The sequence below is a fragment of the Xenopus laevis genome, chromosome 4S (assembly GCF_017654675.1).
Source record: "Xenopus laevis strain J_2021 chromosome 4S, Xenopus_laevis_v10.1, whole genome shotgun sequence".
Classification (NCBI taxonomy): domain Eukaryota; kingdom Metazoa; phylum Chordata; class Amphibia; order Anura; family Pipidae; genus Xenopus; species Xenopus laevis.
This window is the reverse complement of record NC_054378.1, coordinates 91673827-91695412: the sequence shown is the minus strand read 5'-3', so window position 1 is coordinate 91695412 and position 21586 is coordinate 91673827. Positions and strand designations below refer to the sequence as shown.

Genomic DNA, 21586 nt, shown 5'->3' with positions numbered 1-21586 from the left:
TTAGGAATCTTAAACAAATCAGAAAGTCTGTTGCATGTTGGTATTAAAGAGGGTAGCTACATTTTATAGTCCAAAAAGAACAGTTTTTTAATGTTTGTTTGATCCATTTATTATTACTGTATGTTTTTTATTAAAGTCAAAATGCCAAAACTTTGAAAAATTTGTTCTTTTTTACAATAAAATCAGAATTTTTAGTAGAAAAAAAATCAAATTTTTCGAGATTTAAAGTTAGAATTCGAAAAAGTCAGAATTCGAAAATCCGGCATCTCAGAGATTGTATATAAGTCAATGGGAGAGGTCCCTATTCTATTTGGAAGGTACTGTGGTCTGTGTGGGAATTAGCCCGACATTCTGACTATTTCGGACTTTTCAGGCAAAAGCCCGAAAAAAAATTGTACGATTCAGAAAAAACTCAGAAAAAAAACGTACAAATCAGATTTTCACTTGATTTTATCGAGTTTGTCCCTGATCCAATTAAATTGTGTTTTTATTAATAAATATGGTCACATCGCGGATTCTAGTTTGGTCAGATTTTTTTTAAAAAAAAAATCTGAAAAAATAAACAGATTTTGATAAATGATCCCCAAAATGTGATTGATTCCTTGTGATACTGGGGCCTTGATATCCTCTTATTCCTTCCCATCATAAAATTAAGTAGTTAGGACATCCTGCCATTATCCATCACTGTATTGATTTTTCCATTTGGAGAATCCTAGAAATTCTCAAACCTCATTTTTTCCTGTAGCACAAGATAAGTAGAAAATTTTAGCTGCTTGTTTGGTGTGTTGGTTAAAAGTTGCTTTTCCCCTATTGCACTACCGAGCTATGAATCTATGGAGACCAAGAGCAGCCTTGTATATTTGATTTCAATGTCTTACATGAATGTAAATTCAAATGGCCAATGAGTTGCCCTCCAGTTTTTAAGGAAACAAGCACTATTCACTAATAGGGACTGGAGTATGAATATATAAATAGCTGTGGGATAAGAGTTTTACATTATTATTTTATTGGACTTAATAAAGTTTCTGTATGAAGAGGAAGGAAGTGGGGGGACCAACACTGACCTGGTTTGTATCAGCAATTGTACAGATTTGGTACTGTAGCACAAAAGCTCTATGTGCTCTACCCACTTACTTATATGTGTAAAGAGGAAAATGGCTGGTATGAATATATACCTGTATATATGACTTTCTGACTCTGAAGCAGATTGTTCTGATCTAACTATAGCTGGAGGAGATAAATGGAATTCTAACCATGTACTTTAGTTTTGAAGAACAGTGAAGCAGAGATATTGGGGTATTCAAAATACATTTTCAAACAACAAATTGTCTTTAAATTGGTGCAGATTCCTGGATTCAGAGGTAGGAAGTGGGAGAACCAACATCAACATGGTTTATATCAATAATTGTAAATGCTAGCTCAAGATGTTCATGTCGCTTGCTTACATATATGTGTGAAAAAAGGGAAAGGCATTGCTTCTGGGGAATGGTTGCCATGAACTATATATATTTGTTCTAACCCTGTACAAGTATGGGACCTGTTATCCAGAATGCTCGGGACCTGGAACATATTTTCTTGACATTGGTACAGATAAAGGATAGCTGCACCAGTCAGTTAAATAGGATAAAAGTGTTAAGCAGATCAAAGCCAAGTGTTCTCTATCAATATATTAGTACATTTTGGAAAGAGGGCTGAAAATTATTTAAAATTCAGAGAATACAACTTTTTTTTACATTTATAATTTTTGCAACTTTTTCATTAGAAGAATACAATTTTTTAGGGGGAAGCAGTCAGAATGTCAAAAGTTCAACTTGTTTTGCTAAGGCCTATTTATTAAAGGTTGTATTTTAGTGGTTTTAGAAGTTTTTGAAACACAACTAAACTCGCAAACTCTAAAACAACAATTGTCACTGAATTTTTTTAAAAGATGCGCAAATAAAAAGTGCCAACAAAGAAAAATGCTGAACCATCCGGTACAAAATCTGAAAATCCGAATTGAATTAAAGGGGTCCAATAGGATCAGAGCAGCTCCCATTGGCTTTTATAACACCTTGACAACTTTTAAATGGTGAAGTTTTGTCTTAAAGGTTTGTGTGTGTTTTTTTTTTCAATTAATCTCGAATTATTAAAGCTGTTGTAGAAATACACATTTTTCAAAATTTGTGGACAAAAACGCAATTTGATTGTTAGTAAATGGGCCACTATGTGTAATACAGGGTGTTGGCTAACCATGACAGGTACAATACCATGTAAATATTATGGTATTTAGTTATGATCTATATCTGCATTGCTTCTTTATGTCCCATTTCAATTGTAAGCTTTTTTGAGCTTCATGATTTTTTTTTTCTGTGATATTTCTGCTATACTGAAGAATCCATACGTACTCTTTAGCTTCAGAACATTCATCGTCTTCAGGGTTGGTTTCATCTTCTGATTGGTCACTAAGAAGATCGCATGGCTGTATAGAGGCATTGTCAGCTACTTCTAGCACAGGGGCTATACTGGGTCTCCTTCCTTCTTTACTGCATTCTGAAGGAAGAGTTAATGTTGGGCCACTGGAGGAATGGCATGTTGTGTCTTGCAGATCTATTGCCACCGTACCTACAGGAAGATACCATTGTAGGCAAAAAAATATTTAGATCTATTATTTCCATAAAATAGACTGTGTATTTGTAGTGCATTGATGTTAATAAAAGCAGTTCCATCCTAAAGTGCTGGCTGTTTCTGAAAGCACAGGATCAGGCAACATGACCCGAGATGACGGACTACACACCAATATTACAAGTCAGTTAGGAATAAAATTTTATATGGTAGAGGGAATTATTTGCAGTGTAAATAATGTCATTTAGAAATAAAAACGACATCATAAAAAGCATGACAGGATCCCTTCAAGTCTACTACAAAAATCAGTTAAACACAAAATAAACCCAACAGTATTGCTTTGCCTCCAATAACAGTTAATTGTGTTATTTAGGATCAAGTTCAAGTACAAGGCACTGTCTTCCTATTACAGATAAAAGAAAAAATCAATTTGAAAAATTGTAATTATTTGATTCAACTAACATTCAGCCTTTGCATGTCATCTGTAAGCCAGGGTTAATGTTTTTACCGATACTAGAAAACCTACTAGCAAAAGGAAAATAATCTGTCAAGCTTCAAAATGACTAGAGTACTATAATTTTATACTATATGTACCTACCCATACTTGCAATTATACTATGTACAGGTAGTCTGGATGGTCCGTGGTAAGACGACTTGTATTTGCTGAACTTGTCAAGATGATCTTGCATTTTGAAAGCAGAATTCTCCTCTTTTGTGACATGAATATAAAAGCAAGTGTCGGTGGCATTCATGATGTATCTTGGCCCTGGGTTCAGCAAAATATTCTTGTTATCTTCTCTTCTAACACCGGTAAGGCAGACGCCAAACCTAAGTGATGATAATATTATCAGAATTTAGTTCCACTTATTAAGGTATATAGTCTTAATATTATATATACTTTAGTACAGTATATTTGGTGAGATATACAGCATTATCTAGCCTGGATTTTGTCCTGCGTTCTGGTTGCAGTCCTTGCTCATTGTTTTGAGAAATCAATGCTGACCTCTGTCCTGTCAACTCTTGCCTGCAAGCCATCTAGCTATGAGCATCTTCTACTTGCTTTATTTTAAGCAGATCACAATATGTATATCATACAGTATACTTATGCAACCCAGCATATGAGCTCCAGCCTGTGAAAGTGGCCATAGACATTAAGATTTTTAAAAGATCTTTTGTTATAATAAAGCTGGCCATAGATGTAAAGATTTTTAAAAGATCCGATCGTCATCTTGAAACGATTGTACGATCATACGAATTGTTCATCAACTAAAAAGAACATTTGCCAGGAAAACAAAGGGTAGCTGCCTGCTTGGCCCTGCAAACATCGATAGTTTGCACTGGGACTGATAAAGATTTTTTAACCTGGCCGATTAATTTTCTGACAGATGTCAGCCGAAAAAATCGTAAGATGTACTATTTTTCGAATCCCACTAACCGCACGATAATTTCGAAGTATTGGTCGGACTTCGCTAAAAATCTTTGCGTCTATGGGGACCTTAAGACCAAGCTTATCCTGAAACTATTGTTTAAATGTATGATTTGTCCATTAACTAAAAAGACCATTTCAAGCAATATTGTCTAGTTGAAGCAAACTGTGGCTAGCTGCCTGCTTGGCCCTGCAAACAATTAGACAATGGATAGATTTCACTGTGAACAATGAAAATTTGGTAACCTAACAATCGATTACATGCACTTCATTGCCCGCTAACCTCATGATCATTTCACGGATTTGTCAGATCACTAAAATTGTTTGTTAGGGAGAAAAAAATCTTAACGTCTACGGTGACCTTTAGTCCTCAACTGTACTTTTGTGACTGTGTGCCTTACACAGTATTTATATCTACTGGTTGACAGCCAGCTGATTGAGAAAGGTCTATGAATATTGTGGTGATAATACCCATACGTAAGAAAAATCACAGTTTCATAGATTTTCACCATGCAGTTATTGAACGTACTTTTTGTGTGCATGGAATGAGGCATATGTGAAACTTTTCCCTTCGTATTCAGCAAAAAAAATACTCTCTTCCATTTTGATATGGTAAACCTCATTTCCCGAGCATCTACCATACATTTTCTGCCATTGTTCTGGGGACTGTTGTCCTTCCCTGAAACATAGAAACAACAGAAGGATTTTAAATCAGACCAAAAGTACATAGTAAAAATACAGTTAAATGTAAAGGTAAAGAAAAGGCATGTGTTAATGACATTTGAAAACCCCAACAACAAGGAAAACGAATGACCCAGCTAACAAACCTTTGCTTCGAGGTACAGAAGGTAAACTGTTATGTGGCGGGGGAGTCCTGTTTGTCACAGCTGGGGGTAGGCAGGCCTTTTTCAGTCTACAGAGGGTTGCTGATGTGGCTTGTTTAACATCTATGGTGGGTGACTAATAGGGGGGTATTTATCAAAGTCCAAATTTATCTCAAAATTTTCTGCTACAAACTCAGATCAAATCCGCTTGGGTTTTTTACGTTTTTTTTGGATTTTTGATTCAATTATAATGATTTTTTGGATTTCTCACCCGGAAACTCTGAAAGCTTCAGTGTATTGCACAAAACCCACTGCACAAATCAAAAAATCAAAAAATCATTGGGACTTATATGCAACCTTGACAGGTCAGATTCGGACTTTTCGATCCTCTGGGTTTAATAAATAATCATGCAAGCGACTTCTGGCATGTGCCCAAATTTTTCTGTTGCAACGGATTTTTTGACAGCAAATTTTCGATGCAGTTTCGCAAATTTATTTGCCAGCGTAGTTGATGTCACTTTACTTACTGAATGTAAAAATACTTCAGGATAAAAGGTTTTCTATTTCATGTTGGTGCTGTTATTATTCCAGTGATATTGCCACACATTATATTTTACTTTTGAATGGAGTAAATAATAGAAGATGCCTGAGTCATGTAATGTCACTAGTCATGTATCACATGATGCTATCCTCAACAATCCCAGACAGGAAATAAATGCACATGGACTAGCAATAAACTTATGTTAAGCAAAATGCAGACCAATATGTTTAGATTGAAAAACTGGGCAGCAAACTGGCAAATGACTTATCAATATTGATAAGTACAAAGGATTAATGATCTAAACTACTGTATGTGAGTAGACTGTCACGGTTAGGGTTACTTCCTTTGTAGAAAAGGCACTTGCGAGCAGACACATCACATTTTGATTGAACATTAATTGTAATATAACTTTTAGGACCTCCTTTCTTAGAAAATAAACTCCCTCAAATAGCTGGCTCCAGCCCAAACAAAATCTAACAAAATAAACGATGTTGGCACAAACCCTGCATGTAATGAGACAGGATTTCTGGTGATACTTCTAGGCAACAGTACCCCCCCCCCCCCGGCTCTTTTAGACCTAACCGTCAATCAAATTCAGACACCTGACCCCTGCATTAAGAGAGACAGTTGCCGAGAAGGGGATAGTGAAAAATGTAACTGAACCTTCATACTCGGAATTTTTTTCAGTACATGAACAAAATGTTTGAGGAAAACAGATCACAGAAGCTTTTCTTCTAACTATATCTATGCCACCAAAAGTCACAGAACTCAGACAAGCAAAGATCATCTTCCAAGAACATTATTATTCACACCTTAAATTATGAATGGCCAATGTTAGTCTATCTTTAGCAGTTTTCTTCAACCTGAATGTATTGTGTTTCCTTGTCAGACACTGGCAAGCTCTGACTGTGACTGGTGCTTGTTCAGCAGGTCTGACAAGAATATTGCCTGCAGATATGCTTTTCAAGCTCCTATCCACAATTGTAGCTTGTCGGCTTGCTATTTCTCAAATCATAGGTGGTGCATAGTGGAAATATTAGGTTTGCAAAACATAGAAAACAATTACATGGTAACAAATGGCAACATCATCAAAAACCTGTACACGAAAACATCACAAATCATGGCAAAGTATAATTTTAGAAATGATCTCATATTTGCTGTAGTGTCAAGGGAACCATGTTCTTAGTTCTCCTGATCCCCCATCCTTTGTTGTCTAAAAGAACATTTTACACATGATGTTGCAGTTGACTGTGAACACCAGTGTTAATGTTCTTGATTAGTTACTGTATATTTTAAAATTGGTCACAAGCACAAGAACAGTGCAAATAACAAATATAATAGGCACTCATACCTCATACATTAACTTTATGGTGTACTTTTAAAATCATAAATATACAATAAACCTGTGCATATAGCTATTATTTGTATTTTTAACTTATTTTTAAAGGGAAGCACTCAGTGCAGGATTTTGTAGCTAAAGCTATTGCATACAGAACATATTCTGAGTGGGGATACTCGGCTTTAGTCACAACACAGCTTTAAAAATGTGTATTTCAAGCCAAACATTACACTTTTTTGATCTGGTACTAAATTTACCTTTCCCTTTCAAAAACAACTGCATCCTGAAATGAAACAAGTGCATTTAAAATATTGTGTTCAGCCATCAACCACTGCAAACCCCAGTGCCCAAAGAGCCATGCAAAAGCAGCTATGTAATCTTACAGAAGAATTTAGTAGATGTTGAGTTCACTTAAATCCTTATAGTCTTGCATTCTCCAGTTTGACCAATGTCCAACAGTATATGTAATAAAAATTGTTCATACCTTCCATGTGCTCAACAAGACTCTTTCTGTAGTAAAGAAAAGTCACTGGGGCCCATTTATCAACATTGGTCAAATTTGCCCAAGGGCAGTAACCCATAACAGCCAATCAATGCTTGTTTTTTTCCGGACAGCTGCAGGTAGAACAATAAATGCAACTATATGATTGTTGCCATGGGGCAATTTTACCCAGTGTTGATAAATTACCCCAACTGTTTTTAACAAAGCTGCCTGCTCACTTCATTAATTAAGCCTCCAACAAGATGGGTCTTATAGGCTTTACTGTGGTGCACTGCAACAAATGACTACACTGAACATACAGTATACTTCACCAGTAGTTACCTGTATTATAAGCACTAAAGTAATACCAACAGTAAACAAAACAGACTTAGAAGCAGAATTATCAAAATTTGAATTACAAATGTGATTTTTTTGGGCAATTTTTCTTTCAATAGATTTACATTCACCGGTGACAATATTTTAAAAACATTGATAAATGCTGAAAAATGCAATCTGCGCAAATATATAGTTGTTTCTGAGCATCTCAACCTTGATAAATTGTGATCGATAAATCTTAAACATGCTAACACATTCTCTGGAGAATACCAGTGTGATAAGGTGTATCCCCAACTCTGGGCAATAATCCCTGGCAAAGTTTTAAAATCTATAGTACACAGTAGTGATACAAACCCTAACTGCTCTCTCCCAGCCAGGCTTGGCCCTTGGCTTTGATATCCCCGTATAGGGCGGGGTGGTGTCAGTATATAAATTAAATACAATAGCAGGAATTGAACCATGGAACTTATGTTGGAGAGGGCTATGAGGAAGATATTAACAGCACAGATGGGGAGGTCCCTGGGCCCAAAGAGTATAAATTACCAAACACACGAGGGCAAGTGTAGTTGGGTGAACCCCTACATGTTTAATTCACGTCAGTGATGTACCAGGAACTCTATGGGGCAAATTCACAAAAGGGTGAATTTTTGCTACTGAAGGCTCTGCCATACTTCGCTCCACTTCGCCAGGTGTAAATTCGCTACCACTACGCTAGGTGCAAATTCGCTACCACTACGCTAATACACTAAATGCGAAGTAGTGTCTCTGTATCTAAACACTGGCGAAGTTTCACTAGCATTAATTTGTCAGTTTAAGCATTTCACAGTGAACTTTAACTAGCATTCATTTCTGCCTAGCGAAACTTTGTTGGTACAAAAATTGAGGCAGAGTAGCTTCATCTTATCAGTTTGCCAGGTATAAGGTGGCAAAGGAAACTGTGGTGAAAGAGGTATCATTCTGTAAAATTCACACTTTAAAGGACAAGGAAAGGCAAAAAAATTAAATCCCATTTTTACTTTCTTTAATGAAAAAGAAACCTATCTCCAATATACTTTAATTATAAAAATGTGTACCATTTTTATAAGAAACCTGACTGAGTGAAATTCTCCCTTCATTTACTGCTGTGGACAGGAATTGTCAGATGGTCCCTAACTGCTGAGCAGGGAAACAATCATACTTATGAACAGCAGGGGGAGCCCCCGCCTTACTTACCAGTCATGCAGAACTCAAGCAGCTTTGTTTATGACGATCTCTAAGCAGCCCAGACTACACTGAGCATGTGCAGGGTCAGGGTTAGGCAAAGATGTTTAACAAAGTTACAAGATGACTGCCCCCTGTTGCCAACTTTAAAAGCATAAATCATTTGTTTGATTAGGCTTTGTGGTGCAGTAAGTTCATGCTTATGTTTAGTATAAAAAATACAGCATTTCTAGCCTTATTCTATTTTAGACTTTCCTTGTCCTTTAATGGATTTGCAGAATAACGATAATTCGCCTGATCGAAAATTCACCTGGAGATAGGGCGCAAAGCTGCGTTAGCGCCGGTCTCTTTTCGCTAGGGTATTGTCCTCCATGCCTCTTAGTAAATTGGCGATGTTCTTGCGGATGAGATTTCTGGCGATTTTTTGCAAGTGATGGCCATTTCACCCTTTAGTTAATCTGCCCCTATGCTCTACACAATTATCAAAGCACACAATTCTCTACATCAATTATCTAGATACACCATTGACTTATAAATATAAAGTATATGGTCTTTATAGGTTCCTTTCATTTACCTCAAAATGCACTGATATGCCCTTTCTTTAGTTACTGTATAAGGTTAATGTTCTTGTTAATGTGCTTGTTAATGTGTATTCTACCACATTACACTGGGACAGAGACATTTGTTATATTATATGACTTTACAAGACATTGTACAATTCTACCATTGTGCAATCTCCCATCTTTCAATACACTATTAGTCTGAGTTCCGATGAGCTATTCTAATCCCTCCTGGATCTGTTGGCAGTAACAGAGATGATATTGTGTCTCTACTATTCTGCTTTCCAAAAATTTGCAAGATTTCAAATAAAGTTCTTGGTTCTAATTTCATTATTTATTTGTTTGTCCATCATCCTTTCCAATGTATATTATTACATTTGAAATGTAAAAGGAAAATTATGTTTGTAAATAGATGCTCCTATATTTATAATTACACAATGTTATCTACAGATAATGTATGGTGCAAATAAAATGCAGGACTGAGAAAAAGGCTCATATTATTATTAAATGGAAGTGCAAGGCTTAGGCATACTGGTTTCTTGTCAAACAGTGCCACCACATGGTCAACTTGAGTCATGTAGGTCCGTTAAGCATTCAGAGCATTTCTGATATAAAATGAATTCACCAATATAGTTGTTTCAGTCACGCTGGGCTGGGGGCAGCGTGATACCTCCATAGGCGAATTACAAATGAAAACAGGACTCCCACCTATAGAGGGATTGCGCTGCCCCCGGCCCAGCATGACTGAAACAACTCAGGAAGATGATTTAATGGTGTTGGAAGGTCACCTTTACCTGGACCGGGGGCAGCACCTTTTTTTCACTGATACCAACACGTTTCTATTTTTTTCCTATAAATAATTGTTAAAAAAGAGGAGATGTTAGTACAACACTTTGGCCAAAATCTGTAAGCTCACGTGCCATCACCAATACCAAAGTGTGGGTTAGACGAAGCGCTGACACAAGGGTGCTTCTAGCAGCTGGTCAATGCCAGTGTGGGTTCGAAAAAGTGCTGGTGATTTCTTTCTGTGTTTTGTCACTGCCAATTAGCCTATAGAACAAGAAACTACTGTAGGGACCCCTACTGGGTAATCTGCCCTGCAGCTTTAAGGCCCCCACCTTTTTTCTTAGAGTGATCTGCCAGGAGAGAATGACACTCCCCTGCTACACTGCTATATAGTGTGTGTAGGGAGTGGCCACTTCCTCTTTGGCCTGTGGATGGTGATCCAGCTAGGTGTGCTCAGGGGAGCCTGGGCACAGCTAGGCCCAGAAAGGCCCATGTGCTTTGGAAGAAGAAGTCGGGGACCAGGTAACCCCGTGAATGAGGAATAGTTGCACTAGGGCAGACTTGTTATAGTCTCTCTAGGAGAGAAAGGCAGAGAGGTGAGAGAGAAAGAGCAGCTGAAGCTCCAACAAGGATTTGCAGTAAGGGAGTAGCTTCCCAGAGGCTTTATGTGTTGCCTCCAGTCAGGGACCTCAGTGAAGAGGGACTGTAGGGTAGAAGCTGCTTTCCTGACAACTTCCAGGAGGGAATGTGTGTGAATACTGCAAATGCCTAATGGAGACCTTTCCTCTGTGAGAAATGCCTAATGCCTGCAGCTCTGTGTGAGAAATGTGCTATTGCCTCAGCTCCTGTGTGAGTACTAAACCTGTGGTCACTTGCCTCGTGCATAGTTAAATAAACCGTTTTCTGTTTTACTGCAAGAACCTCCTGGCGCCCATCTTTTGTTGTATGCACAGTAGCCTGGGGGGATGTAGTTGCACTACACCATAGAGGGAACACTTCCACATGGCGAAGGCCCTGACCCTGTTGTGTGAAGTCGCGTGTAACCCATGCTTCTACTGCTAGCTGGACAGTTTAACTATTTGTGTGCTATGCAGCCCAAATAGGTGTTACATTTGGCGCCCAACGTGGGGCTCGATTCCCTAAAACCAGGCTGTGCATTGTTTTGTTCGAATCGTACGAATGGATGTACGAATTTGTCGGAGTGTACGAATGGATCGTACGAATTTTTCGAAGTGGATAAACGGAACGTACGAATTCTTCGAATCGTATGGATTTCCTTCGAAGTATTTGGCCGTGGGTTCGGGCTTGGAGGTTCGCCCCGAATTTCACGAAGGCCTGCGGATGTCAGTTGGATGGGAGGAAGATGGATGTCCCGGATGGAGCCATTTCCTGCTCATGTGTGATCCCGGATCATGGATCTGGAAGAGGAGAACCTGGAGGATGGATTCTTCTGATGTTTGCTACAGCTCTTCTATGGACTCCTGCAGAGTGAGATGCCTAGAGTGCTGCTTGCTTGTTTTTTTGTGGCTGGAAGGACTGCTGGACTAAGTGGGTTCTAATTCAGGACTATTGATCCCCACCACCATTTCTTCTGCCTTCACCTACTCGCTGAGTAGTGTTTCTGCACCCAAGGACTGGCCTGTGTGGACCCTTGGGAGGGGGAGAAGTATTTTTGCTGATGTGTAATAAAGTTGACCAACTGCAATGTTTATTATGCAATTGAAAATGTTTGATACAGTATTGTGCATGCTGTGTTTCCTTTACAGTGACCATTGTTACCAGGTATGCCTTAGGAGAGGATACCAGAAGTGGATGTGATGGTACTGTAAGTTGATATATGTTGGGGATGTTTAAACCATTGTCGGGACGAAATGGGTTTTTCCCCCGGGTGTATGTAGGGACCCCTACTGGGTAATCTGCCCTGCAGCTTTAAGGCCCCCACCTTTTTCTTAGAGTGATCTGCCAGGAGAGAATGACACTCCCCTGCTACACTGCTATATAGTGTGTGTAGGGAGTGGCCACTTTCTCTTTGGCCTGTGGATGGTGATCCAGCTAGGTGTGCTCAGGGGAGCCTGGGCACAGCTAGGCCCAGAAAGGCCCATGTGCTTTGGAAGAAGAAGTCGGGGACCAGGTAACCCCGTGAATGAGGAATAGTTGCACTAGGGCAGACTTGTTATAGTCTCTCTAGGAGAGAAAGGCAGAGAGGTGAGAGAGAAAGAGCAGCTGAAGCTCCAACAAGGATTTGCAGTAAGGGAGTAGCTTCCCAGAGGCTTTATGTGTTGCCTCCAGTCAGGGACCTCAGTGAAGAGGGACTGTAGGGTAGAAGCTGCTTTCCTGACAACTTCCAGGAGGGAATGTGTGTGAATACTGCAAATGCCTAATGGAGACCTTTCCTCTGTGAGAAATGCCTAATGCCTGCAGCTCTGTGTGAGAAATGTGCTATTGCCTCAGCTCCTGTGTGAGTACTAAACCTGCGGTCACTTGCCTCGTGCATAGTTAAATAAACCGTTTTCTGTTTTACTGCAAGAACCTCCTGGCGCCCATCTTTTGTTGTATGCACAGTAGCCTAGGGGGATGTAGTTACACTACACCATAGAGGGAACACTTCCACATGGCGAAGGCCCTGACCCTGTTGTGTGAAGTCGCGTGTAACCCATGCTTCTACTGCTAGCTGGACAGTTTAACTATTTGTGTGCTATGCAGCCCAAATAGGTGTTACATTTGGCGCCCAACGTTTGGCCAAATGTAACACCTATTTGGGCTGCATAGCACACAAATAGTTAAACTGTCCAGCTAGCAGTAGAAGCATGGGTTACACGCGACTTCACACAACAGGGTCAGGGCCTTCGCCATGTGGAAGTGTTCCCTCTATGGTGTAGTGCAACTACATCCCCCCAGGCTACTGTGCATACAACAAAAGATGGGCGCCAGGAGGTTCTTGCAGTAAAACAGAAAACGGTTTAGGTGTTACACTACTTACAGGTGTAGGTTAATTGGCTGGGGATTAGTTTCTTGCTTGCTCACTAGAGCTCCATTTAAGAGTAAGTGCAACATGGTTTTATTACTCAGTCACCCTGTTTGCTGGGGAACTTGATTTTCAATGTCCTACAGACTTAGAATGCTAATAGACACTACATGGCGTTAAATGCTGGGCCTTGCCATGCCACTTGAGATTAATTACTTTACTCATAGTGCGGTAATCTTTCTCCTTTTTGCGTACAAATAATTTTTTTTTATTGTTTCTAGCAGCTGGTCCACTCCAGAGTTTGGGTTCCTCCAGAGAACCTCAGCTCCAGGGCCATACAAATGTATATGTAACCCTTTCGACAACCCTTTGTTGGTGTTACACTCTGTGTGGCGCTTACCTGATGGCACGGGACAAACCTGAGCCACTCAGTGGTATTGGGAAAGACTGGGTACCTGGTATTACTAAAGCAGTGCCTCCACCTAGTGGGATCCACGGGTGGCCCCACTAGGAATGCAGTAATAACACACACAAAGTATTCTATTGTAAAACTGAATAACTGTTTATCTAAAATAAAAATATGCATCTAATACATGCAGCACTACTAACCAGTGGCAATAGGGCCTCACTAACTAATTTGCTTGCATAATCTGTCTAGCTAACTAAAGAAGGCAAAGTCCTTTAATGTCCTTCCCCAAACAGTCTCTGTATTGTCTAGCTAACTAAAGAAGGCAAAGTCCTTTAATGTCCTTCCCCAAACAGTTTCTGTATCTTCAAGTGCTTCTAGGGTACTGTCCCTTTAAACAGGATACTCACTCCAAATGCACTTCGGATGCTTTAGAGTTCTCTTCAGGCGAGTTCAGCACATTCAGATATACAGTACCAGCCCCTTTGGATGCTCAGATATGAATCTCCTGCTGGTTGTTCCTCCAGTCTGTATTCCTTTCACACTCTTTGGCTCTCCAGGCACAGTATCTGGCTTCCATGTGCCAACCTGATCCAAATAAATGCTTTTGGTGGAGCCTCTCGGCTCTCTGGGCCCACCAGCAGCTCTCTGGTCTCTCTCTCTCTGTCCACCATGTGGTTCTCTCTCCCATGTTGTAAACAGAACATTCATTTAGCTACTCCTAACTTGTCTCCAATACCAGCCGTAGATCAAGTAGAGGAACCATCCGCAGGCAGAGTTTACTTTACAGGGAGTAAGGAGGGTGCGAGTTTGCACACATGCATTTTAACAGAGTCGTGCACTAATCTAACACAATCTAACAATGTAGCCGACTCCAGGCTCCCGGCTCTGGTTTCAGCCCTGGTTACTGTGGGGACAGGAGGATGGCGGTTCAGGTAGGAGGCAGATTGTGGGCTATTTAAACAGACATTCAAAGAACAAAAAAGGCGGAGCACCGTGAGAATTCATTAGAATTTAAAAAATGAAGTTTTATTCAATAAACATCTAAGAACAAGTTACAGCAGCAGTGAACCCATGGCTGCCCGCTTAACGCGTTTCGTGGCGTCCTGCCACTTCATCACTATTTAAACAGACATGCCTGGGTGGTGGAGCCCATCAGGATAGAGGCCCACTGGGTTTTTTCCAGGTAGGCCAGTCCAACCCTGGTTTAGACCGAATGCTGACATCCTGAATACAGATATGGGATTCATTATCCAGAAACTTATTATCCAGTAACTTCCAAATGACAGGATAGCCTTCTCCAATCTAATTCAATATTTAAATATTAAAAAATGATTCCCCTTTTCTCTGTAATAATAAAACAGTACTTTGTACTTGATTCCAACTAGGATATAATTAATCCTTATTGAAGGCAAAACAATTTAATTTGGTTTAATTCATGTTTAAATGATTTCTTTGTAGACTTAAGGTATGGAGATTCAAATTATGGACCACTTATCCGTAAAGCCCCAGGCCAGGCCTCACACCTGTGCTACAAATAAATAAATTTGTTTTCTCTAAAACAACTTTTTTTTTTTTTACAATAATGAGTTGTAGCAACAGTATATGAAATTACATACCTACCGTATATACTCGAGTATAAGCCGAGTTTTTCAGCATCCAAAATGTGCTGAAAAAGTCTACCTCGGCTTATACTCAAGTCAAGTAGCTGAGATTGCAGTCACTTTTAATCATTCCTATACCAACAGTTCGCTTGGGGAGAGACTGGAATATCACACAGCGCCCTCTGTTGGTTATATGAAAGAATAACAGAGACTAAAATATTACACAACACCCTCTGTTGGTTATATGAGAGAATAACAGTTTGTTCTCTGTTGGTTATATGAAAGAATAACAGTGACTGCAATATCACACAGCGCCATCTGTTGGTTATATGAAAGAATAACAGTGACTGCAATATCACACAGCACCCTCTGTTGGTTATATGAAAGAATAACAGTGCGCCCTCTGTTGGTTATATGAAAGAATAACAGTGACTGCAATATCACACAGCACCCTCTGTTGGTTATATGAAAGAATAACAGTTTGCCCTCTGTTGGTTATATGAAAGAATAACAGTGACTGCAATATCACACAGCGCCATCTGTTGGTTATATGAAAGAATAACAGTGACTGCAATATCACACAGCACCCTCTGTTGGTTATATGAAAAAATAACAGTGCACCCTTTGTTGGTTATATGAAAGAATAACAGTGACTGCAATATCACACAGCGCCCTCTGTTGGTTATATGAAGGATTAACAGTGATGGCAATATCACACAGCGTCCTCTGTTGGTTATACTAAAGATTAACAGTGATGGCAATATCACACAGCACCCTCTGCACATGGTAGTGGGACAGTAGGACAATGCACACAGTAATCCGTTTGGCAATTCTATGTCACCATCAACTTTGCAAAGAAGTCCGGTTGATCGCTGGGGGGTCGCTTTGGTGGAATGTGCACTGCTGGGAGACAGGGCTGTAGTTGTGTCTAGGCTTATACTCGAGTCAATAATTTTTCCCAGTTTTCGTAGGTAAAATTAGGTACCTCGGCTTATACTCGGGTCGGCTTATACTCGAGTATATACGGTAATGGTACAATTTTTGTAATCAAAGATTTTGTATCTTTGTTTTATTACAACTACCTTTTGCTTTAGGCCATTTCACTATAATAAAAGTAATTAATACAATTAATTATTTTACAGGGTAGGAATGAGACCTACCCTGTATAATGGTGCCCCATGTTTTGGTTCAACTCACTGATTAAAACACCCTTATCTATTTATATCTGCCAGTAAAGCCAACTAGGGCAGAGAGCTTTATAGTTCTGTCTGGTACAAATTGGTTTCTGTGCTAATAAAATGAATCCAAACTTAATTTTAAGAGATGCCTTCTTTATAAAGGTCTGTTAGTGAATAAGCATCACCAGACATTTTTGTGGAGTCCAGTTGTACATTAATGCAAAGTATGTGCAAAGAGTTTAGAGAGATGCTTTACTTGCATGGGAAATAGATGGGACTAAGAAATGCCTTGTCATTCACCATAGCTTGAGAGGCAACTAGATGCACAGGGTAAGAGTAGAAGCAAGATGCAGTGTAAGATCACGACAGTGTAGGAATTTTTTCTGAGGTGCATAAGGCTGTTCCCCAGATGCAAAGTACTCTTTGCATGGTCACTAACCGAGGTGCACATTTGTGCTTCAGTGTGCGCTTGTACAGCATTTGCATCCTGTGAAGCCTTTGAATATTAATAATTAACAATTCCAACTTTAGAAACGGTATGGAAGTCTATGGAAGCCTTATAAATCTTTAACATGTAGCTCTCCAACCCCCTGGATATTGCTCTCAGTGGCCTCAAAGCAGGTGCTTATTTTTCAATTCCTGCAAATTTTGTTGCATAAAAACCCTTTGTATTGCCAAACAGAGCCTCCTGTAGGCTGCTAGTCCTCATAGGAAGTAACAATAGCCAATCACAGCCCATATTTGGCACCCCAGGAACTTTTTTCATGCTTGTGTTGCTCTCCAACTTATTTTTACATTTGAATGTGGCTCACGGGTAAAAAAGGTTTGGGACCCCTGTATTACACAGTATTACCAGTGTACCATCCCAGAGGTGCCTAATGGCTAAGCAGGCTCCCACTTGTAGAAAAAAACAGGTATTCAATAATGCTCACCCCAATTACCCCACAGACTAGTTTGTCCTTCACATTTGTTTCAAATGCATCTGAATATATGAGTACACAATTAGTTGCCCATTTTCAGGTGCATGCCAGTAAGAAAATGCATTTGAAAGTGAAACTTTGTGAATTTATATTCCTCTGTGTTTCACAACTGGAATACTCTACCACTGCTAATATGTACTTCTGTATGATGGCAGATTAGATAGAAAATCATATGGCATTTACCATGTACAACAGGGGTGGGCAAATTTTTTTGCCTTGATTCACCTCAAAAATGACGTCCATAGACTTGTATGTCGTCGTGTGACAAAATTTGTTTGACGCCCATAGACTTTAATGGGCGTCGGCAACATTTTGCCGGCGGCAAATCTTTTGGCGAAACGGGTCAAATTCGCCCATCCCCAATGTACAATGATACTCTTGATTCCATGCCTCTTGACTGTGTCACGGGATGCACGAAAGTTACTATTTATGAGGTTATTATGACTCCACCAAACTCTTCTCCTACTCCAATCTTATTCACCATCAAAGATGGTTATATATTGTATATAGTTACATGCTGACAGACTTAACTTTTTAAAATAAAGCATGCAAAGATTTATTTACCAACACTCAAATGAAGAATATTACAAAAATATAACCAAGCATAGACAAAAATCATTGCATTGAGAGCCTGAGAGTTGTGCTTGGAAATTCCATGAGATGGCAGCAGAGGTTCAAAAAGAAAAAAAAAACAATTCTCTTAATTGCTACTTCAGCTCTGCAAAGCATTGTCATTTGTGCTATATTATGTTATTAAAGTACCAAACATATTCTCTAGTGTTTCAAATTCTCAGAACCAATTTAAAGAAGAGGGAACCTGGGGAATCACAGGAAAGCTGGATTCTGGCACTATAAAATAAAACTTGATTCAGGGATGTACATCTTATAGCACAGTTGTAACTAAAGATTTACCGACAGCTGAAAAGGGTATGGGTTTGAGTTAGAAACCAGTGACTTGATAAAGCTAAGACTATGTGCAGCATCATCAGGATCTCCATCACTGGGGCAGGGAACCTGCTGTGTTCTGTTGGAGTGGGAGCAATGCTGACTTGGGACTCATTTTTACTGTAACTAGGTACTTCAAGTACTTACTTTAATAATCACTTTACATAAGCGCTTTGGTTAGATGTTGTCAGGATGACAGATCAACCTTTGGATGTAGTTAAATATGTCTAAAAATAATAAAAAAACAACATGAAAGATTTTGCGATGTGCGGCACCACTGTCAAAAGGGAATGCTGTGGTTTCATGCGACAGGATAAACTCTGCTAGACTTTTGTTTGTCATTGAAACACACTGACTGATGTACAGCAGCTTATTTAGGTCTGATGCTGCCCTAAGCACTGCACCTGTAAGCTCCCCTTCTGCGCCTGTGAGTGACATAATTAAATGTGTTGTCACAACGTGTGTGTGTGTCACTTCCATCACGCTCCAATCCAGGGGCCTCCATACCCCCCACCCCCGGATTTCATAGCAAAGCATCTTGCAGCAGGAAAAGTGTTTTTTTTTCTGGATTTTTTAATCATATATGCATCTGAGAGTGGCCTTAAAGTTACCACCCTAGGCACAGACCATCGAGTGCCTATATGGAAAATATGCCTCTGCTTATATATATCTGCTATATACATATATATATAAGCTCTCTGACATTTATGATCAGTTTTAAAGAATGGATGGTCAGATTGCAAGTGTTAGTAAGCCTTCATCTCTTTGGGTCTGGCTTTGTCCCTCGGTGTAATAGGATAAACTAGTGGCTAAGAAACCACCAAAAACCCAATATGACAATGATTACTAGACATGACAGGCCATTAGAGATGTCGCGAACTGTTCGCCGGCGAACTTGTTCGTGCGAACATCGGGTGTTCGCGCTCGCCGGAAGTTCGCGAACGTCGCGCGACGTTCGCCATTTTGGGTTCGCCATTGTTGGCGCTTTTTTTTGCCCTCTCACCCCAGACCAGCAGGTACATGGCAGCCAATCAGGAAGCTCTCCCCTGGACCACTCCCCTTCCCTATAAAAACCGAAGCCCTGCAGCGTTTTTTCACTCTGCCTGTGTGTGCTGAAGAGATAGTGTAGGGAGAGAGCTGCTGCCTGTTAGTGATTTCAGGGACAGTTGAAAGTTTGCTGGCTAGTAATCGTTTTGATACTGCTCTGTTATTGGAGGGACAGAAGTCTGCAGGGGTTTGAGGGACATTTAAGCTTAGGTAGCTTTGCTGGCTAGTAATCTACCTTCTACTGCAGTGCTCTGTATGTAGCTGCAGTGGGCAGCTGTCCTGCTTCTGATCTCATCTGCTGACTGCTGCAATAACAGTAGTCCTTGTAAGGACTGCTTTTATTTATTTTTTTGTTGTTTTACTACTACTACTACTACTACTATAAGAGCCCAGTGCTATTAGTCTAGCAGTGTTGGGGAGTGGGACTGGTGTGCTAATCTGCTGCTCCTAGTAGTTCAGCAGCACCAACTTTAATTTTTTTTTTTAATATTCATTTTTTTTATTTTACTTTTTTTATTTTACTACCGCTGTAGTAGTGTATAAGTTGACCTTTTAGGCATTATTTGCCCTGTAGGCATTATTTGCACACTGTTTTCTTCAACCCGCCATCTAGCTGTGTGACCTTGTTCACATTCTGTCTAAATATCCATAATATTACCGTCTCCAGAAAAAACACCGGAGTGACTTTTTTCAAGCAGCCATAATATATTTTACGTAATCCGTATCCACCGCTGTAGTAGTGTATACGTTGACCTTGTAGGCATTATTTGCACAGTGTTTTCTTCAACCCGCCATCTAGCTGTGTGAGCTTGTTCACATTTTGTCTAAATATTGATAATATTATCGTCTCTAGAAAAACCACTTGAGTTACTTTTTTTCAAGCAGCATTCATATATTTTACGTAATCCGTATCCACCGCTGTAGTAGTGTATACGTTGACCTTGTAGGCATTATTTGCACACTGTTTTCTTCAACCCGCCATCTAGCTGTGTGACCTTGTTCACATTCTGTCTAAATATCCATAATATTACCGTCTCCAGAAAAAACACCGGAGTGACTTTTTTCAAGCAGCCATAATATATTTTACGTAATCCGTATCCACCGCTGTAGTAGTGTATACGTTGACCTTGTAGGCATTATTTGCACAGTGTTTTCTTCAACCCGCCATCTAGCTGTGTGAGCTTGTTCACATTTTGTCTAAATATTGATAATATTATCGTCTCTAGAAAACCACTTGAGTTACTTTTTTTCAAGCAGCATTCATATATTTTACGTAATCCGTATCCACCGCTGTAGTAGTGTATACGTTGACCTTGTAGGCATTATTTGCACACTGTTTTCTTCAACCCGCCATCTAGCTGTGTGACCTTGTTCACATTCTGTCTAAATATCCATAATATTACCGTCTCCAGAAAAAACACCGGAGTGACTTTTTTCAAGCAGCCATAATATATTTTACGTAATCCGTATCCACCGCTGTAGTAGTGTATACGTTGACCTTGTAGGCATTATTTGCACACTGTTTTCTTCAACCCGCCATCTAGCTGTGTGACCTTGTTCACATTCTGTCTAAATATCCATAATATTACCGTCTCCAGAAAAAACACCGGAGTGACTTTTTTCAAGCAGCCATAATATATTTTACGTAATCCGTATCCACCGCTGTAGTAGTGTATACGTTGACCTTGTAGGCATTATTTGCACACTGTTTTCTTCAACCCGCCATCTAGCTGTGTGACCTTGTTCACATTCTGTCTAAATATCCATAATATTACCGTCTCCAGAAAAAACACCGGAGTGACTTTTTTCAAGCAGCCATAATATATTTTACGTAATCCGTATCCACCGCTGTAGTAGTGTATACGTTGACCTTGTAGGCATTATTTGCACACTGTTTTCTTCAACCCGCCATCTAGCTGTGTGAGCTTGTTCACATTTTGTCTAAATATTGATAATATTATCGTCTCTAGAAAAACCACTTGAGTTACTTTTTTTCAAGCAGCATTCATATATTTTACGTAATCCGTATCCACCGCTGTAGTAGTGTATACGTTGACCTTGTAGGCATTATTTGCACACTGTTTTCTTCAACCCGCCATCTAGCTGTGTGAGCTTGTTCACATTTTGTCTAAATATTGATAATATTATCGTCTCTAGAAAAACCACTTGAGTTACTTTTTTTCAAGCAGCATTCATATATTTTACGTAATCCGTATCCACCGCTGTAGTAGTGTATACGTTGACCTTGTAGGCATTATTTGCACACTGTTTTCTTCAACCCGCCATCTAGCTGTGTGACCTTGTTCACATTTTGTCTAAATATTGAAAATATTATCGTCTCTAGAAAAACCACTTGAGTTACTTTTT

The 21586-nt window shown here is 39.6% G+C and overlaps 1 protein-coding gene across 2 annotated transcripts in view; it reads right to left on the bottom strand.

Moving 5' to 3' along the window:
- kcnt2.S (potassium channel, sodium activated subfamily T, member 2 S homeolog) overlaps nucleotides 1–21586 on the bottom strand; it is a 209442-nt gene that overhangs the window by 62773 nt on the left and 125083 nt on the right. For both annotated transcript variants that reach the window (XM_041561573.1, XM_041561574.1), the window contains exons 15-17: nucleotides 4557–4706; nucleotides 3200–3429; nucleotides 2385–2601 (exon numbers count right to left, since the gene is read on the bottom strand). In XM_041561573.1, the coding sequence (XP_041417507.1) occupies nucleotides 2385–2601; nucleotides 3200–3429; nucleotides 4557–4706 (597 nt within the window). The remainder of the gene's footprint in view (nucleotides 1–2384; nucleotides 2602–3199; nucleotides 3430–4556; nucleotides 4707–21586) is intronic.